The following is a 20,486-nucleotide window of genomic DNA, read 5'->3' as shown; positions in this document are numbered from 1 at the left end:
AAAGTACTATATTTACAACGTGAAAATATGAATAAGAAGCTTAAGTATTTGCTTTATAAAAACAACTTTGACCCTTAAACATAAAATGATTTAAAGCTTATTATTTTCAAACTGAAACCGTAGGCAGTGGTATAGTAATAAGGCCTCGATGATGGCTTTTTAATCAGTGGACATGTGATTACTCAGCATGTGCCTTTGTCTAGCACTGTACAAGAATTCGAGGAAAGGGGGGTTATTACATATTTTGCATCATGAACAAGCACGGTATTGCTTCACACTGGCAAACTGGGTATATTTAAAAATAGGTTGATTTCAGATGTTGTCCAGGTGATGGACAATGAGAACGTGATTAGTCTGAAAACAAAGTGTGGTGTCTGTGAAATTCCAAGACAGATTTGCAGTTGACATTTCTCTTACTGCATTCAGATTAGAGAAATCAAAGATAAATCATGCTTTTTACTAGTCAGTGATCTGTCATTTTGAAGGATAGGTGTTTTGTGGTATTGATGAATATATTTCCCTCATCAGGTAGCAAACTTTGTCTGAAATAATTGTCAGAGTATTTACTAATTATGTGATTAGTACATTTTTCATATTTTTGTAGTGTTATAAAAGATATGCAACATTGAGAGTTGTGACTTTTTATTAAATTACTTTTTATTTTAAAAATAATACATGCCAGTAACCAAAAATTTAAGAGTTCAGAAGGGTATAAAGCTAAGTTCTTAAGTTGTCTTTTTCCTCAAAGCAGAAAGATTATTAGTATTTAAGTGATTTAAAGTCATTGGCCAGTTTGCCAAATTGGTAGGTGTCTCACCCAAATTAATGTGGGATTAATTAACACAAGATACAAATAAGTGTTTATTTGTTATGCATTACTACTGAGAAATTGTTACTCATCATAAAGTATAAAATCTATAATTATATTGATAGTTTTAGAAGGTTTCTTAATAATGCTATGTAAGTGCTCTTGTTCCTTCTTATAAATAATACTGAACAAGGCACTTTGTGAAATTTTTAATCTTTCTTCTACATATACAAATTATTGGTCTTGACTTGCTATTTTCCTTACTCCTCTCCCTCTTTACTCTACTTAGACCAAAATGGGACTTTGTATTCCAAACTGAAAGGGAAGCTATTTTGCATCAAGTAGTTTAAGTAATTTACCTTTTCCCTTTCCATATGCCCTTGCATTATAATGTGCCACTGCTTTCAAGAGGTAAGTGTGTCATGTATCCTTTATTAATTTCAATTTTGTTGGACTGCAATTTCTTCTAACAGTTCCAATATGTTATTTTGAAGAAACTGGTGGCCTTGGAAGATACAGAGTATGATATTGTAGTAATATTTTAAAATGCTTTTCTTTTTACAGAAAACACAAGTGACAAAGTTAGTATCCACATTACTGGAGAGGAAATATGGTGATTTATATATGAGTAAAGAGCATGAATGTGTCTGATTTTTGCAAAATTAACATTTTGCAAAACCGCTGTCATTAAAAAAACACATTTAGTGTTTTCAATAAGTTTGGTTTGCATTGCTATGTTGTAGTGAATTGCTTTTTGGTAATAAATAATAGTATTTAACTTTTGCCATAAAATATATGTGGGGTTTGCTGTGTGTAGTGGTTTATAAGACATAATGCTTGGGGGAATGTAATTTGTGTCAGTCAAGACTGTTAAAAGACAAAGAGAAAGATACAAGAGAAAGAATAAACATACGAACCACTAGCAAATAACATGTACAAAACTGAATTGTTTTCCAAATTCACATAACAAACCAGCGTTCCCAGGTAAAGTTCCTTAAGAACCTTTTTTATTTTTTCAGCAATGTTGCAGAAGTTTTAGACCTCTACATGTATAGTTGTGTGACTCTAGATACAAAGTTTATACATACCTTTTGACATTAGCTAAGAGAGATAGTTACTGGCTTATCAAATGACATAGGTAGTTGGCATAGACATTGGGAATCACTGTGGAATATCCTTAAAACCTCGCTTTTGTGTCTGTTGGTCTTGATGGTACACTGGCTGGTGATTAATAGCCTTAAAAATAGATAAAAATCACATTAGATAATAAATTAATTTTGTATTAGGATTAGTCTGAGCATGTGCTGAAATGTATCATCACAATGTAGATTAGAATTGAAAATATATAATATTTAACTATTTTAGGCATACCAGAGAATTAATGATCAAATTATTAGAACAACTTTATTCCAGTGTGGCTGTGGTCTCACTAATTGAATAGTTCCATGTTCCATACCCATAGGAATATAGTACACCATTGTACTAGTGAAAGATCTCCAAGCCCTAATTTATTATTTAAATTCTTATACACAAAGATTTTGACTAGTTTCTAGAGTCCATAATAAACAATATCACTTATAAAGGGGAAAAATTGTGCCTTGGAAAAATAAATATAAGCATGTAGGTTAAATATATGTATTTTTAAATTCAGGATTCAGATTCATTAATTTATTAGGTATTAGTGTCCATTGTGCTAGGTGTTTATGAGTGAATTATGTGATTTAATTCTTATTCAGACTTTGAACACTGAGAGGTTACTTAATTTTCTCAAGTCATGCATCTTGTAAGTGATTAAGATTCAAGGCTTAGGTTTTTTTGAAGTCAGTTTGACATGCCTTCCTCTGCATTACCTGACTGTGATCCTGGCTTATTTCTGTTACTTTGAACTAGTATTTGTTTTTAAATGGGTTGAATATTGTGCATAAACTACAGTTGGGTTTGATAGTACTTTTTTTGTTTTTAATATCAGTTAGGGGATCTACCCTAACAACAAATCTGTGTTTGTGTGGTTTTCAGAGTGTCTTTACATAAATTAAACTTATGCCCTTACAAGAATTCAGAAAGAAAAAGAAATTATAACCATTTCACTGTTCAGTAAAGAGGAGCTTCTGTAGATTTCACCTTGTCCAGGGCAGAGGGCAAGTGGCAGCATAGTCAGGGTGTGGAGACAGGTCTTCTCATTGTCACGTTAGCACAAATGCCATTGCATGTATGATGCTCCATTCCACCTGGGCACATTTTCTGAAATGCTTGGAAATATTTGTTCGATATATACAAGTTGGCATCTTTAGGTTGAAACCAATCTAGTCTCCATTTGTTGCCACTTACTACACAATAGAATGGTTCCCTCCCAACTTCATGTTGATATAAAACTTTCCCCCCTAAACTTAAAAATGTTTAAATATGTTTCTAAAATTCTGTTCAGGGGAGGTTATTTTGAAAAACTATTTCCCTGCTATTTAAAATCGTAAGGCAGAGGAGTGTATGGTTTGCGTCGTGGCTACAGCAGAGTCCATATCAATAAATGCTGAGATCAGCATACTCCTGCATCCCACCCCTCTTCAGTGAAACTCCACCCTCTGTAGAGTTTATGAAACTGACTTTGATATATATCCAGGAAATACAGCTACACTGAGCATTGTTAATATTAAAACTGTCACTAGGTTCATAATGAATTGCTAGTTACTCTGACTAAACTTCATTTCAGGATTGATTCAGCAGTGTGTTGACAAACTATGTAGAGTTTAGTCTTCTCTGTCCATAATGGTATATAAATATATTTGCCTTTAATGATTTATAATTAATAGGCTGTGTGAATGAATTATGTTTTGAGATCTTCCTTCTTCAAATGTTATTAGTGTAGTTCCTTTACTATATCATATCAGGCATTCCTTTTTGAGTAATAATAAAAAATAATAGAAAATGAAAGCATGAGTTCCTATGAATCAATATCAGACTTACTGGGATTTGCTTGTGAATAAGCGTGGTAATGACAGACAGAGGAGAGTATGAAAATTAAGTGGTAGCCCATTATTTTTGATCCAGTATACTTCCTATATTTTCCATCATAATCACATTTTTTTAAAAATAAGAGAAAAATCAAATAGCATGTTATTTCTTTGTAGTATCTGTTTCAGGATAATTTTTTTGGCTTTTTATGTTTTTATCTTACTCCCAGTTAACATACAGTTTCAGGTGTACAATATAGTGATTTGGCAGGGGATTAAGTTTTTATTTTAATGATTCAGGATAATTTTTGTGAGATTGCATTTGCTATTAATACATACTTCACATGTTATGTGAGTGAAAGACTTTCTCTGATTTTAAGTGTTTCTAAAATGTTCTGTTTCTACATCTTATATCCAGTAATTATTTTATTCTCTCCCTTTTGTTAGGAACATAATAGAAATTTGGATTCATGCTAAAATGAAATAAGTAAACCTAGAGATCTTTTTAAATAGTGAATCTTTCTCTGTTAACATATAACAGAATTTTGACTAATATTTGTTCATTTTTGTTTGTGTTTACATGTTTATTTTGAAGCATGATGTTTATGTGTAACATCTTCATGTAAATTCATTGTTTTGAATTTCATTATTTCATTTTTTTATTTTCTTTTTTCTTTCTCTTTTCTTTTTTCTATCCCCCACCCCTCTTTTTTTGCTTCATATTTGTCCATTTTCCATTATCCTGGGAACATCAATGTCTTCTGTACTCTATTACGTATTTCTTGTGTGTATTATTCTTCCTTCAGTAACCCTGGCACTGTGTAAGTACCTAATCAATGGTTCCTTTTGTAATTTTCATCATTGTCTCTCTTCAACTTTCCATCTTACTTTCAATTTAATACCACCAGCAAACTTGGTTAATGTCTTCTCCATGCAAGAATTTTCAAATTTGTTAAGGAACCTAGGAAACATGTTTTTCATACTAAAGAACTTCATTTAAATCAGTGGGTGTGTTTTCCACTTTGGCGGTGGAAAAAATCAGTAAGCTGCACCTTCAAAGAGATAAGTATTGTAGACCGTGTATACTGGAGTTAGAGACATAGTTTGGGTCTCTCTTGCTTAGTATTTTTTTAAAATATGAATAAAGTTGCTAATTGTGAATATCTATATTTTGAAATAAATTATTTGCTTTTGATAGTCAAATTTATATTCTATCTCAAATATATTTTTAAAAAATAAAATCATTGAGATGACTCTCTTCTTTTATCACAGCTATCAGAGTTTAGAATGTCAGATCCAGAAAAGCTAAGTATATGTTTAGAAACTTCATATCACTTAACACAGGGCCTTAAGCTGTCTTGAATATCAGAAATTCAGAGGTGTACCATGCTTTTTCCAAGTATGTTGTGGCTAAAATGTATTCTTAAATGGTGTCATTTTATTATTCTCAGTGTACTTATTCTTAGCTTGACACCACTGTTTTGTATTTTTACAGACCAAACCTTTTGTAGAAAATAAAATAGTCTTATAGTTGAAATTGGCACCATTTAAGAGTAAACTGCATTCAGTAATTATAGAGAAATTTAAACTTTTAGTAGCTAAATATGAAGTTTTTCAAGTAATTGCATAAGGTCTTTACCTTATGTCTGTTTGTTGTCTGTTGAGGAAATTATATCTTCTAAATGTAGTGTGTTTATGAAGTATTCTGAGTATTCTGATTTTTTAAAAATTCTCTCTTTTTTTAAAGATTTCATTTATTTATTTGACAGAGAGAGATCACAAGTAGACAGAGAGGCAGGCAGAGAGAGAGGGGGAAGCAGGCTCCCCGCTGAGCAGAGAGCCTGATGCCAGCCTCAATCCCAGAACCCCGGGATCATGACCTGAGCTTAAGGCAGAGGCTTAACCCACAAGCCAACTAGGCGCCCCCTAAAATCCTCTTTTAAAAAAGATTGGGTTTTTAGTGAAGTAATTAATATCAGATATTTCACTTTTGGAATCTTAAAATTTTACCATAAGCTATAAATATTTTGTATGTAAATATTATTTATTCTGTTATTTATTTTTCAAGATTTATTTATTTGAGGAAAAGAGAGCTCATGGGGATTGGGCAGAGGGAGAGAATCTCAAGTAGATTCCCACTGAGCACAGAGCCACAACATGGCTCAGTCTCATGACCTGAACCCAAGTGGAAACCAAGGGTGGGACACTTAACTGCTGAGCCAACTGAGGCACCCCTCTTCTGTTCTTTATATATTCTGATGATCCATAGTCTTTTTTAAAAAAATATTTTATTTATTTATTTGACAGAGATCACAAGTAGGTAGAGAGGCAGGCAGAGAGAGCAAGGAGGAAGCAGGCTCCCTGCCAAGCACAGTGCCTGATGCCAGACTTGATTCCAGGACCCTGAGACCTGAGACCATGACCTTAGCCGAAGGCAGAGGCTTACCCCACTGAGCCACGCAGGCACCCCCGATGACCCATAGCCTTAAAACATGCATTTCAAATAATGTTTTTAGTGATCTTAAAAGAAGCCATTATGTAATCATTACTGTGCATTAGGTACTTTAGAGAACACTTTACATATATTATTGATCTTATTTATTCCTCAAAACAACTCTTTAAGGTAGATGCAATCCCCTTTACTCAGATGGGTAGAACTGAAATTTGGAGAAGTTAAATGACTTGCACGAAACACGCACTAAGTGAAGGATGTCATGCTTGAAACTATTACTTGTCTGCTTTTAAAGCCAGTGTTAATGTTAATCCTATCATATTGTTCATTGGGCAAGAACACTTCTAGTATACCAAAACAGTTTTAGTAGTGTAACTATTAAAATGATGGCAGTCCAGTGGCATTCTGATAGTACTGTGATTTTGTAGCAAGGAGTTACACCCAGGAGGTGTTGACACTCACATCTGATACTCTTTGAGCACTTTCTCTGCTTGGATTTTATGGCAATAGTCTGCTATTCCAGACTTAGGCTCCTTTATCTCTCCTGGAATTAGACTTATAGCTTCCAAAAGTTTGAGTTTGTCCTGTTTTGATGGGGAGGGGGAAGAGAATGGAGTATTCATTATGTTAGTAGATCTTAGACCAAAGTATTAATGTATTTAATAAATTCCTTAATGTTTATGCTTTGTTAATAGAAAAATGAATGTTCTTAGCAAACTCAAAGTCCTTGAATTCTATAGTTTACAATCCCTTTCACACATATTATTTCATTTAATGCTTCGAACAGTGCCACTTTGTATTTGATATACTCATCTATAAATGAAAAGAAAAAGGCTCAGTGAGGTTGGCTTGTCCAAAAGTCACACATCTGTAAAGTCATAGAGCCAAGATTTACATCTTGGTGTTTTGATAAATTTATTGGTTTCCCATATACCACAGCTCTTATTCCCTACACTGACCCTGCACATAACTTTATTTAAGATGATGGATATCTACACATGAATGAGAAAGCCATAGAAAGGTGACCCTTTTAAAAATTATGTTTGGAATTATTGACTTAGCCTGTACTAAACCATTCCCGGGAATTAACTGACAGCCTGTACTAAACCAGTTCCCGGGAGTAGTGAAGATATGTTCCTTTAATTTTGTGAAAGCCAATACATTTTGGGAATATGTTGATATTTAATGGTGGTTGCAAATATAGTCCATAGCTGTGTTTAGTGAAGCATAAGGTAGGTAGAAGAACAATACATGTAATTACAAAAAAAATTTTTTAAACTGTGGACTTTGCAGTTCTCATTATTTTCCTTCTTTTCTTATTCTTTTCCTTTTCTTTATGCTGGAATCTCTCTTCTGCTGCCTTCTTCTGTCCATTAAAAGGAAAACCCCACCTAAACGGTAAACTTTCTTTTGGATAGATACTTATATTATTTTATATTAGCATATAAATGTCTTTTTTTTTTTTTTTTTACTAGTTTCAGAAAAAGTCTATTATAGCCGGGCATCTTTTTAAGAAAATTGAGGCTGAGTTCACTAGGAAAAGCAAAAGATATATTTAAAAAAAAAAAAAGCATTGATATTAAATGTGTAAATTATAATTAATTTGGTAGAGGATATTTTATCCTTAACATGATTTAAAAATTTGTAATTCTTTCCTTCCTAGCCCACCAAGAAAACATATTGTTGAGCGCAATACAGAGTTTTATCACATACCAACTCATAGTGATGCCAGCAAGAAGAGACTGATTGAGGACACTGAAGATTGGCGTCCACGGACTGGAACAACTCAGTCTCGTTCTTTCCGAATCCTTGCCCAGATCACTGGAACTGAGCATCGTAAGTGAATACCTAGGGATTGTAATATACAAATGTTCTTTGGCATAGAGAATAGCATTTAGACAGATGGGTAATTATTGGAAAACAGTAATTTTCCTAAGGAGTTTGCTTTTAAATTATGCTGTGCATAATATGGTTCATGTACATAAGAAACTAGCCCAGGAGAGCTGCATTGAAAAGTGGAGCAGTAGTAGCAGCAGTAGTAGTGCTGACCGTAGTACACAGCCAATGACAGCATGATGTGGGATGTTTTTTAGTGTCTCTGTGCAGCTTGACCATTTGATATTGACTGGTACACGTAATTGCTCAAATGATTTTTCAAGTTAAAAAAAGTCAACTAATGTTGGATATTACGTATTATATTTCAGTGAAAGAATCGGACACTGAAAATACAAAGAAGGCAAAGTAAGTTGTCCATTATTTTGGTTGATTGGAATGCTTTCCTTTTCATGAATGATCTCACTTTATTTTTTCACATTTTCAAGCGTAGTGGTATGGCTTTTTGTCTTTGTAACTAGAAGCTAAGCATTTAACTTTGGTATCTTTGGTGGGACTTAACTGTGGGATTAAAAAAGAATTTTTGAATTAGTAGATACCATCTGCATTTCATGCAAGGTTAATTTCCTTTCGTATTGAAAAAAGTGGGCAGAAGAGTATATTTGGGCTTGCTTTGCTAATGCTATGGATCTTTGTGAATGAGTTGGTGTTGTCTTGTAGAAGTTTTGTTTTGGGCATAAAAATGGGTTTCCAAGAGGGCTCTATGTATTAATTTCTGTGTTTATAAAAATGCTCTATCCTTAAAATCTTTGCTATTAAATAAAATAGTTAGATAAAATTAAACTTTTATAAAGCATGTTTTCTGCATGATGAACTAAGTGTAGAAACTTTTTCTTTCTCTTTCTTATGACTCTTCTATCACTTTTCTTTTCTTTTCTTTTCTTTTCTTTTCTTTTTTTTTTTCCACAGGGAAAAGATACCCCTTCACGTCTTTAGTCCCAAATACACAAAATTACGTGACTGGCACCATGAAGTTTCAGCACGTGCTCTTAACGTACAGTGATTTTGAGTCTTGCCCCCCAAGCAACCAGCACATACCTTTTCATTCACTTTTTCTTTTTTTCCAACCTCACAGCAAAATCTGTATTAAATTTGCCTTACGAAAAAATGAATCTTTTCTATACTTTTCTAACCATTTCCTGCAGTCGTAAAAAAAGAGGAAGATTAACTTGTTTTGTGCTAGTTGGTAGCTCACAAATATTAAACCAAGAGAGCAAAGTAAGGGACTCTGATCTGTTCAGTGGTCTTATATCTGTTTCCATTGTTATTAGGGTAGAAATGTTGGAAGAGGAACTCTATTTGTAAGTTGAATTTGGTTGGTTGTGTAAAGCAGAGGCAGATGAGCAAATAATATTCTCATCTAATTTTGAAAATATACCCTTAATGTTATTACCTTTCTCAAGATTACTTTTAAATTCATTATTACATAATGTTCAAAGTGGGTTGTAAATTATCCTAAATAAGCAAACAGGAGGAGGCAAGATAAAACAGAGAAGACTTTATTAGAATAGAGTTTATTATAGATTTGGGTATTTTTTAAAGCAAATATGATTTCAGGATGGCTATGAAGAGAAGGAGGCCCAGATTTGGCTCCTAAAAAAGGAAAGAAGAGAATTCTGCCCCTATTTGCAGTGGGGAAATTGAGTGTTCTTTTAGTCTGGTTAGCTTCAAAAATCCCATTTTCTACCAAAGGAAATATTTCCAAACTGGTGGATGTTCTTAGGGTATAAACAACTTAAAGGCATTTACTAGTAAGAAATAGAAAAGATAACTTTGTTTTGTTTTTAAATGAATATAAAATAAATTATAAATGATTCTTTATGTGACATCAGAAATATTTTACTAGTAATATAAACTATTGTGTGTTGCTGCTGTTCTTAGGAAACTATACTTTGGGCAATACATGCAAGCTAATATCCGACCAGATATGCTTTCTGTTTTGTAATATAATGTATTATACCTTAGTTCTAAATTCAATAATAAATGCATTTTGAAGTTTGGAAAAGTACTGTAATAAAGTTGCCTTTAACTTAGCTTTGTAATTGTTTTCTGTTTCCCTGAAACCAGTAACAGTGCCATCCAGGACTTGTTACACTATCACTTGGATAAAATAAATAAATTCTCTTGACATTTCATTTGCAAAACATTTTTAATTTTGCGAGGCTGCCAGAATGAGTGTGGAGTATGACAAAGGCCCATATTTTTTTTTTTTTTCTGAATTGTCATGTTATTTGACATAATACCTTATGTGAGTATCATAGAAAATTAGATTGTGGCACAACATAGCATTAGTCTTTGTGGAAAATGATTACTGGGGGATTTTGCCTACATGCAAGGCATTTAAAAATTAACTTATATTATTATTACTATTATTTTTTATAAATGAGGTCTACTACACCCAGTGTGGGGTTCAAACTCACAACCCTGAGATCAAGTGTTACATACTCTACTGACTGGGCCAGCCAGGTGCTCCCGTTCAAGACATTTTTATTTTTTTGCATTTTTTTTTCACTTTGATGTCACCATAGACTAGAACAACTACCTGGTAATTTGGAGAAAGTAACATTAATTTCAGGTAATGTTTGATTATTATCTAAAATTTTGTACACAAAATGTATTTAAAGATCTAGGATTTATCTGTGCTTATTTCCACTGTACTTCATAATTTAGTAAGGTGTCCCTCTTCTACTGTATCAGATATTGCTTGTGGCTTTATGATCCTGACATCAATCCATTATTATTGTGTTTATGGCCTCTATAAGAAAATATTCTTTCTTAGACCAGGCTTTCCTATACCTAATAATTTTCATTTATCTCAAAAGATGATATTTGAAAGTAGATGGAATCAAATTCTCATGAAAACAAGTGGTAGGGTAGAGTAAACAAGGTATTTCCCACCAAGCACCAAATTTCTAGAGTAACTATGTAGTTGAGAGAGAGAGCTACTAGACTGAGAATTTTAGGTAAATAAAAGACTTTCTCTCTAGTAAAAACAAGTGAACATGTATAGAACTTCATAACATGAAATAAGTACAGTTGAAAATAAGAATTTAGTACCTCCCTGATTAAAAATAAAGTACCTAATATCTCATTGAAAGCATTTACTTAGGTAAGTAGAGTGATCTATATCTGAGTATGAGTATAAATGTTCAGCCTGGATCACAAAAGACATTCCATTTGACCCCGTCAGAGGTTGAATTCCTGTGTTCAATTAATCTTCTGGGACATCTTATATTCCTAGTTTAAAAGCTAGCTAAATATTGTAAAAGCTCCTTGCAAAAATATTATTCTAAATCTAGTGACCTAATTTATAACTTGTTTTTGTTTGTCTCTCTTATACAGACTTTCTTTATTATAGGCTTGTTTTTAATGTAGAATTTGAAAGTTAAGAATTTTCAACGTTTTTGCAAGGTTTTACCAATTAGAAAATGGAATGTCTCCCGCAAAGTGAATATTTTTGTTACCTTGAAAAATTTATTATTTATGGAAACAGAAACACTCATTTTATACAATCTTATGCTGTTTAAGATGCCCGTTAGGAAGACTCAGATAAAAATATTGTATAGAACTTATTTAATAAAAATTATGATATTAAGATAGTAACTGTCCCATGTTTTATTCAGATTTATTCAGAAATTTGAGTGAATTGATTTCCTCAGATTAAAAATCTCATAATTTTTTGCATCTCTGATTCATATTTAAAATCCTATAAATCACAAATATCCATTTGTTGTCTGAGTTATTCTTCCATGTGAAATAATTACTTAAATGCCAGGCACAGATATGAACTAGGGGTTAAATAATGAGTAGCAGATAAATACAGAAACAAGGTGATCTGAGGTAAATAATTAGTATAACGGAAATGTGGCCTACACATGAAGGGATTCCCTAGGTTGTGTGTACCTCTGAGGAGATAAGCTTAATGCCATCACCTGGGAGAGGAAAAAGAGCCGTGCGATGACTTTGGGTCTCTGTTCAAGGCAGATGAAGGGAGTGTGGAAACCCTGAGGTGAAAAGGAGCATGGCAAGTATACAGAACGGAACAGAAGGGGCGGTATAGCCAGAACACAGTAGGTGATAGGAAGCATGATTTAAAGATGTAATATGTATATTTGTATCTTAAATTTCCCATATTATCCACAGCATTTTGAATGGGTAGTTGTCTTATATCTAACCACTTTCAAGAAAAATTTAAAAACGAAGAACTAAGGAGGTTTATTAAAATTTTATCAAAGCTAAATAAAGTACATTCATTTACTTAGTGTTGCTCTGGGCATAGTTATCATTTTCATGCTTTTCCCATTAGACCCAATGAAGACTTATGAAAAGGAGACATTATTATAGTATATGTTGGTAATGCATTAGTAGAGATCAAAATGCCCTGTAAAACACACAAAAAGACATTAAAAAACAACACCTCTAATGTGTAGAAATTAGACATAAAGTACCTTAATTCATAATTTAGGGATGACTTTGAAAGTTCAGTTCTGTCTATAAAAACATATCAAGAATTGTTTGAACTCATTCCTTGTTTGTCCCATTCAAGAAAATTACTTAAACCAAGTAAATATTTCCTTGTTCATTCTTTCCAAAATAGATATCATTACTACAGAATAATAATCAAGGAATGATAAATTCTGAGTTTGAGACTCAGATTGGCAACTCCTAAGTTTCTGCCCCTGAGTTCAGTGATGGACACTGTGAAGCCCTTCCAGATATCACCTCAGTGGAGGACTTGATACTACTGTTGGGGTGTGTGTGTGTGTGTGTGTCTGTGTAGGGGGCAGATAGCCTTCAGGGGTCAGCCCCTTCACATGTCACCTCAGCAGCAGATGCCCTTCCTCCAAAGCCACAGCTCGTGAGCTGACTGGAGGGCTATGAGGCTGAAGTGAAAAGCCCCTGACCATTTCAGCCTCGCTGGAGATAACCTGGCTCTTGTAGATCCCAGCTTGGTCCTCAGTTGTGTGGATTCTTCTCATTTCTTCATCTCACCATCATTTTCTCCGTCTTTGTCACTTCTGATCCCTTCTTCTTGAATTTTCAACCCAGATCACAAACAGCATTTAGGAAAACCCTTGAAATGAAAGATCAGGTTCGTGCAGCCTGCGAGGTATATGGAAGCCAAAAAAGAGGTCACATTACTTTTCTTTGCCTTGAGTAAAGGATGTTTTTTAGGTAATTGCATCAGAAGCATTCTGGGAGTAATGAGTTGGTAAAACAATTTAGAAATCAGATGTAGTCAAGGCTATATGAATGAATCAATGAAAAGCTTCAAAGTGGAAAATTGGGATGAGCTCTGAGTAAATGTAACAAACTAAGCAGCACTTAACAAAATATTATTATGATTTTGTATGTTATAAATTTTCTATATGCAGCATTTTAGAATAAACTGTATTAGCCATTTACTCAGTCACTTAATACATTTTATTTGAACACATCTGCTGTTTTCTTCACATCCATAAAAGTTCACTTTCTGTTTTCTCTTGGGGGAGATGCTGCTGAGTAGCAGCATAGTAAGAAATGTGTAGGGGGAGAATACAAATCTTACAGGGCCAGGAGGATGCTAGTGGGGGCTAAGGATGCTAAACGTCTTGTAATGCTCTGAATAATTTCACAGAATGAAGCGTGATCCTGCCCCAAATGCCCGTGGTGTGCTAGTGAGAATGACTGGGCTGAGGGCAAATCCTCCCTCTTCCAAGATATTCTTATTCCTTCCTACAGTTTCAGCCACACAGACTCACCCACAGTGTGCCACCTCCATCCTCCATAGTGGCAATAATTTTCTAAAGTAATATACTGTGTAATTTCTACCACTTCTTTCCTAATTTGTATTGTAGATCTTAGTCTATATGTCATAAATCTTCAACTAGAGTATGAGCTCTTTGAAGCTAAGAGTGTTAGTGTAATAATATAAATTGGAAGGAAAAGGCATTCTTTTTTTTTTTTAAGATTTTATTTAATTTGATGGATAGAGATCACAAGTAGACAGAAAGGCAGGCAGAGAGAGAGGGGGGAAGCAGGCTCCCTGCTGAGCAAAGAGCCTAATGCAGGGCTTGATACCAGGACCCTGAGATCATGACCGGAGCTGAAGGCAGAGGCTTAACCCACTGAGCCATCCAGGCACCCCAGGAAAAGGCATCCTAACAGGCATAGTATTTCTTTCTAAATAGAACTGTAACTGTCTAAGTAAAGCCTTATACATTCAATATATAAATGGACACTTAATATAAATATATAAAAATACAATAAATACATAAGTAGTACAAATATAAAAAATACAAAAATATAATTTGAAAGTAGATGTTAGGACTGTAAGATTCATCTCTGGTGAGCTAATTCTTAAATTAGAAATATACTGTATTAGTTAGCTCAGGCTGCCACCTAGATACCACAGACTAGGTAACTTAAATGACAGAAATGTATTTTCTAACAGTTCTAGAAGTTAGAAGTCCAAGACCAAGGTGCTATTTGGGTGAATTTCTGGGAATTCTATTCTGTCTGGCTTGCAGATTACCACCTTCTTCATGTGTCCTCACATGACCTTTCCTCTGTGGACACACAGAGAGCTCTGGTGTCTCCTCTTTCTATAAGAATACTAATCTTCTCATATCAGGGACTCACTCTTATGACCTCATTTAACTTGAATTACCATCTTGTAGGCCTTATATCAAAATACTGTCACACTGGAGGGTTAGGGCTTTAACATATGAATTTTGGGGGGAAAGCATCCAGTCCATAATATATACCAGTGTCCTTTTGGTACTAATATCAATTTGGCAGGTTAGTATCTAAAAAAAGTTATTCTGAAGTAGACTCACTGACTTGGACTCAGAAGGATTGTTGTTATCTCTGTTGTGGTGCCTCTTTTTCTGTTTTGGATTACAGGTATTTGTCTCCCTGCTCTATATGTCTAACTAGAGTATAAGCTCTTTGGACACAAGTGTTTGTGTATCCTTACCATATGTGGCACTAGTTAGCATTAACTAATGGTTTCTAATTGCATATAAATGCATATTTCTCCAATTTCTTAGTTGTTAAATATTAGGGAAATTTTTAGCTGCATGGTAAACATAACTTTTAATTGAATATAAATTCAGTGTAAGTCAAGTTTTTATAAAAATCAAGGCATTAATATTTGTATTCTAGGTAAAGTGGAACCATACCTTAGTTGCTTCAAAGGAGAATTGTTGTGCATTGGCAACCTGATTGGCAAAAGTGTTGATGCTTTCTCTCTGCTGTTATCGCTTGGTTAAATGGTTATGGAAGATACTTTCTAAAATTAAATGAAAAATTTGTTTCTTAATCCATCTTCCTTTGTGTTTTTGATCTTTTTCAGCATGACTAGCTTAGTGACTCGTGTGATATGACAATACCTGATTAATTTTAGAAATGGGTGTATGAAATGCCTAGCACTCTGGAAAACCCAGAGTTTTTTTCATTTCTAAGGAAATGAAGTTTGAGGTTAAAGAGTTTAATCTGCAACATTGACTGAAAAGAAGCAACAGCTGTATTATAAACAGCATATTAATTGTGGAAAGCTAATAATAATATGTGATTTACCACAGTAGAGAATTATGGGGGGCTATAGGAGATTTCACTGAGGGGCACCTGGGTGGCTCAGTCAATTAAGAGTATGCCTTCAGCTCAGGTCATGATCCCCAGGTTTTGGGCTGCCTGCTCAGTGGGGAGCTGGCTTCTCACCCCCGCCCCACTTGTTCTCATTCTCTCTCTCAAATAAATTTTTTAAAAAAGGAAATTTCATTAAAAGATAACTTTAAAAAAATTTATATTTATACCTAAAATACATCATTGTGTCAACACCATGCAATTTATCTTAAGTTAAAGGGTGATTTTCTTGATCTCACCATCTTTTCAGTTTCTATTATAAAGTAAAATATTTATTTAATAAGCAGTTTTTAAATTTTCATACTTATAGAGGCTTATATGAATAAGTAAAAAAAGCATTTTGATTAGCAAAAAGATGTATAAAATTATGATCAAATATTTTATCAGTCTTTTACTTCTCTTGCTCAAGTAATGGTAGGTTCTGATTTTTCATATATTATGGTAAGAATAATGTATGATAGGAGTTTTTAATTTTCAAAGACTTAAAATATCCTTCAAGGGAGTAGTAACTGCCTCTCCCTTTGGTAGGAAAATAGTTCAAACTCTAATCACCAGTTAAGTTACATTACACAAAGCAATGAAACAGTACTGGGGGGAAAAGTCCTCTGTGTATGGGCCGTCCTGTAGCACTAAGTTAATGTCTACATGCTCTCTAGCTGAAGGCTGTCAAAACGGATTTTAAGTTACTTCCTGAATAGAAACCTATCATTTTTGTACATTCATCAAAACTTTAGAATGCAGAAATTTCATAAAGATTTCCAAACATACTCTTTTTATAGCAGGTTTTTAAAATAATTTTAGTTTGTTCACAGATGTTCTGGTACCCCACATAAAATAGTTTCGTGAAGAAACAGTTGGCTAACCTGAGCCAGGTCTTCCTTCAGTTGCTGTTTCACAAATATACTGGGCTCCCATTGTTTATCCTTTTTAAGACACATGTCACTTGAGTAAATTACCTGAAACTTATTCTTCATAAGCCATGCAAAGAAATCAGGGATCACTCCCTAGTCTCATATTCCCATATTTATATATTTTTTAAAAGATTTTATTTATTTATTAAAGAGATCACAAGTAGGCAGAGAGCAAGGCAGAGAGAGAGGGGGAAGCAGGCTCCCTGCTGAGCAGAGAGCCCGATGCGGGGCTTGATCCCAGGACCCTGGGACCATGACCTGAGCCGAAGGCAGAGGCTTTAACCCACTGAGCCACCCAGGTGCCCCTCCCATATATTTTTACGAAGTGTAGGAACAAGTGGATTTGCTCAAAAATATATAACACAAAGGCATCCATAACAGAGTCTAATTTTTTTTTTACTTATTTTTATTAACATATATTATTTGCTCCAGGGGTACAGGTCTGTGAATCATCAGGCTTACACATTTCACAGCACTCACCATAGCACATACCCTCCCCAGTGTCCATAACCCAAACACCCTATCCCCACCCCCCCACCCCCAGGAACCCTCAGTTTGTTTCATAAGATTGAGTCTCCTAATTTTAAAAAATAAAAATAGTAAGAGACAGATAGAATCTCTTAGTGCAGAGTACATTCGTCAACCTAGAAGAAAGTCCATAGGTCCAAAAAATGGGTATGTAACCAAGCACTAATTTTTGTCTATTGCAAAATGTAGAGTATTTGAATTTATCTCATTTCATTTTCTACTGGTGGGTTATACTGTCCTAGGCAAATGCTGGTTCAGTGACCACTGTATAATGTAAAGATCGCCATCTATTGAACATAAGTGGTTACTACACTTCAGTTACTTAGGAGAAGTACTTTAGAATCATTGAAGGAATAACATAGTTTCTATCTACTCTGTATTTTCACACAAAAATTGTTCATTACTCTGTTTAACTCTGGAAATACTTGTTTACTTTCCTAAATTAATCTGGGAAGACTACCACTTATAAGTATTTTTTAAAAATAAAAATCATTATTTGTGATAGCAGAAATTGACTTTCATGGTCCCAATGCTCATTGTTGAAAGATATAAACAAACAAAAATCATCCAAATCCAGAGGTAAATATGGAAAAAATTTTGGTTTATTTACCTTCTGGAGATACCTGAATACACTAAGTTCCTTAGAAGTTTGATCAGACCACCAATACTATTCGGATAAATTCTTTCTGCTTCACCTGTATGGAGGTAAATTGCATTGAAATTATTTTATTGAATTAAATCAGAAAGTAAAAGGAACTTACCTTCTTGATTAAAAGTCACTACTGTTGAAGGCTCCTCCTGTAATGAACTTTATTTTTTTTTTTTAAGATTTTTAATTTACTTATTTGACAGAGGTCACAGGTAGGCAGAGAGGCAGGCAGAGAGAGAGGGGGAAGCAGGCTCCCCACTGAGCAGAGAGCCCGATGCAAGGCCTGATCCCAGGACGCTGGGATCATGACATGAGCCGAAGGTAGAGGCTTTAACCCACTGAGCCGCCCAGGTGCCCATGTAATGAACTTTTTAATTTCAAAAGATGTCACAACTTAAAGAACATTGGTAATAGGCAGTCTTCATCCATGATGGAAGGCTTAATTTTCTATCCTTTGTCACTATTTAATTTTACATATTTTAGTCACATTGAAAGTTTCAGGAGACCAGGTTTTTCTAACTTTATGTTATGTGAAGGTGTGTTGATTATGATAGTATGATTTTATAAAAGAAAATTGAAATGTATTACATAATGTATAAAACATGACAGATATGGATATTTAGGCATTTCAGTTTTCCATTTCTTAGTCAAATTGAAGAAGTCCTTTCAAATTAAATTAATCTTAAAAGCAGGCTCAACTGTTCATGTCTCTCCTTTTGTTTTTCTTTATTTTTATGACAGTATATGTTGAATGCTGCTTCTGTGTCCAGTTTTGTGAGAGGTGTTCACCTCCAAGTTGTACCTAATTGATTATTCCTGAAGAGTCTGCATTTATTTCTTTGAATAGAGTTTGTTAAAGCTAGGATGAAATCTATGCAATTTTTGGGTTAGAGGTACATATTTATATTGTCCTTTCACATACTTCATTCTTTGTCCCAATATCCTAGTAATTCATGAGAAAAAAATTTGAGAATAAGTTTCTGAAAGATTTTAATTAATAAGAAGTAACAGTTTTAAACAAACTTGGTGGACTCAAATTTATCCTTTGCTTACTACAATGGCATCAAGTATCTGTTATTAAATGAGCAAATCTCTTATCAAAGATATTGAAACAATACCACATGCATGTTAAGAAAATGTACATTCACACACACAAGAATATTTAAATATGAAAAGTGAAATGACCAGACAACATTAATTTAATAAAAAAGTGGTGTTGTCAGGGGTTACTGTAAATTAACAAATGCTCATTGTTGAAGGATATAAACAAGCAAACAAAAGTCACCCAAACCCAGAGATAAATACTGAAAAAGTTCTGGTTAGTTAGTTTACATTCTGGAGGGAATTAAAGTCCCAAATAGAAAGGGATTCTAGATGAGCTCCCAGTGGTCTTTTTTTCTCAACGGTTTATAACCCAACATTTAAAGAACTTACCGAAGGGATTTGGTAAGTAACACTATATGCATTAAAAAAAAAAAAAATCCTGAAGGATGGGAAAGAAAGTAGAAGACTTGGAATAGGTAACTGTAGTATTAAGTTTCAAAGAAGAAAAAAACTTCTAAACTGTAAACTAGTTTGAACTTGAGGTCACCTGGAAAAAAATCTAGAAGACATTTTTAAAGCCTTGCCAGTGAGCACCGAGAAAAGGACAGAATTGCCAAGACCCAGAATTAAGTTCTCAAGAAACACATCACACCAAATTCAACACATTTTTGGTAGATTAGGGGAAATGTTAGTTTTAACAAGTCATCAAAGAAAGGCTCTTAAGATCCCATTGAATTTAATAATGAAAATGAGGTTAATGATTATCAAATTTTTAGATTCATGATAAGTTGAAGGAGTTGAACAAAAGATATTGTTTTAAAGGATCAATTCATGACTTGGATGAGGGCTTCTATAGCTTACTTCCTAAATTTGTGGCTATCCCGAAGTGGGGAGGGATGGCACACATATTCCATAACCAGATCATCCTTTGAACATGTATTAGGAGTCTAAGACCCAATGTTGTAGGAGAAAGAAAAAAAATTAATATAATTATTTGTAGTTTGGGTCAATAATTTTTCTCTTCTGGGACATAGTTGGTGGTAGGGATGGATAAAGTTAACAAAAATAAATGTAAAAAAAGTTAGGAATTTTAGAAAAAAGTAAACCCAGTGTAAGTTAGTCATGTCCTATGACTCTCAAAATTATGAGGCAAGCAATAGTTCGATTCTACACTTACAAAATCTCACCTGGTAAATTATGATTAATTCTTGGCATTAATGTCTGATAATTATGTAGGTAATCCCAAGAAAATCAACTGAAAAATCATGGGATAGTTAAGCTGTTTGGGTCAGAAGTATTTATATGAATAATTGATTTCAGTTGATAATAGGGGCTAGTTCCTTGACCTAAATCTACAGCTATGTCTTCTTCCTCAAACATTCTCCTTTAGTCTCAGACTTTAGTGATCCCTGCTCATGTTTATTATATATGCATATAATAAATCCAGCAAGTGCTTGTGAAATACTTACCATCTGCTACTCACTATTGTAGATGGTTGGTTTATAACAGAGGCAAGGCTCTGTCATGGATTTATCATCTAGTGGAGCAGACATGCAATAAAAAAGCAAATAATACAGTTTTATGTTGTGATGTTTTATAAAGAAATAATATAGGACAATATGAGTAT

The 20,486-nt window shown here is 33.9% G+C and overlaps 1 protein-coding gene across 11 annotated transcripts in view; it reads left to right on the top strand.

The window, feature by feature from the left end:
* Positions 1–20,486, top strand: part of PDLIM5 (PDZ and LIM domain 5) — a 208,762-nt gene that overhangs the window by 118,118 nt on the left and 70,158 nt on the right. For 5 of the 11 annotated variants that reach the window (XM_032861427.1, XM_032861415.1, XM_032861474.1 and 2 more), the window contains exons 6-8: positions 7,589–7,606; positions 7,872–8,044; positions 8,413–8,449. In XM_032861427.1, the coding sequence (XP_032717318.1) occupies positions 7,589–7,606; positions 7,872–8,044; positions 8,413–8,449 (228 nt within the window). Of the gene's footprint in view, positions 1–1,372; positions 1,390–4,562; positions 4,578–7,588; positions 7,607–7,871; positions 8,045–8,412; positions 8,450–9,010; positions 10,232–20,486 lie in introns of those variants that run through there. The other 6 variants (XM_032861436.1, XM_032861419.1, XM_032861465.1 and 3 more) reach the window with 5 other exon arrangements.

Source organism: Lontra canadensis, unplaced genomic scaffold, assembly GCF_010015895.1.
Source record: "Lontra canadensis isolate GAN:19392208 unplaced genomic scaffold, GSC_riverotter_1.0 scaffold1, whole genome shotgun sequence".
NCBI lineage: Eukaryota > Metazoa > Chordata > Mammalia > Carnivora > Mustelidae > Lontra > Lontra canadensis.
The sequence above is the reverse complement of the archived record's forward strand: the minus strand, read 5'-3'. Positions and strand labels throughout refer to the sequence as shown.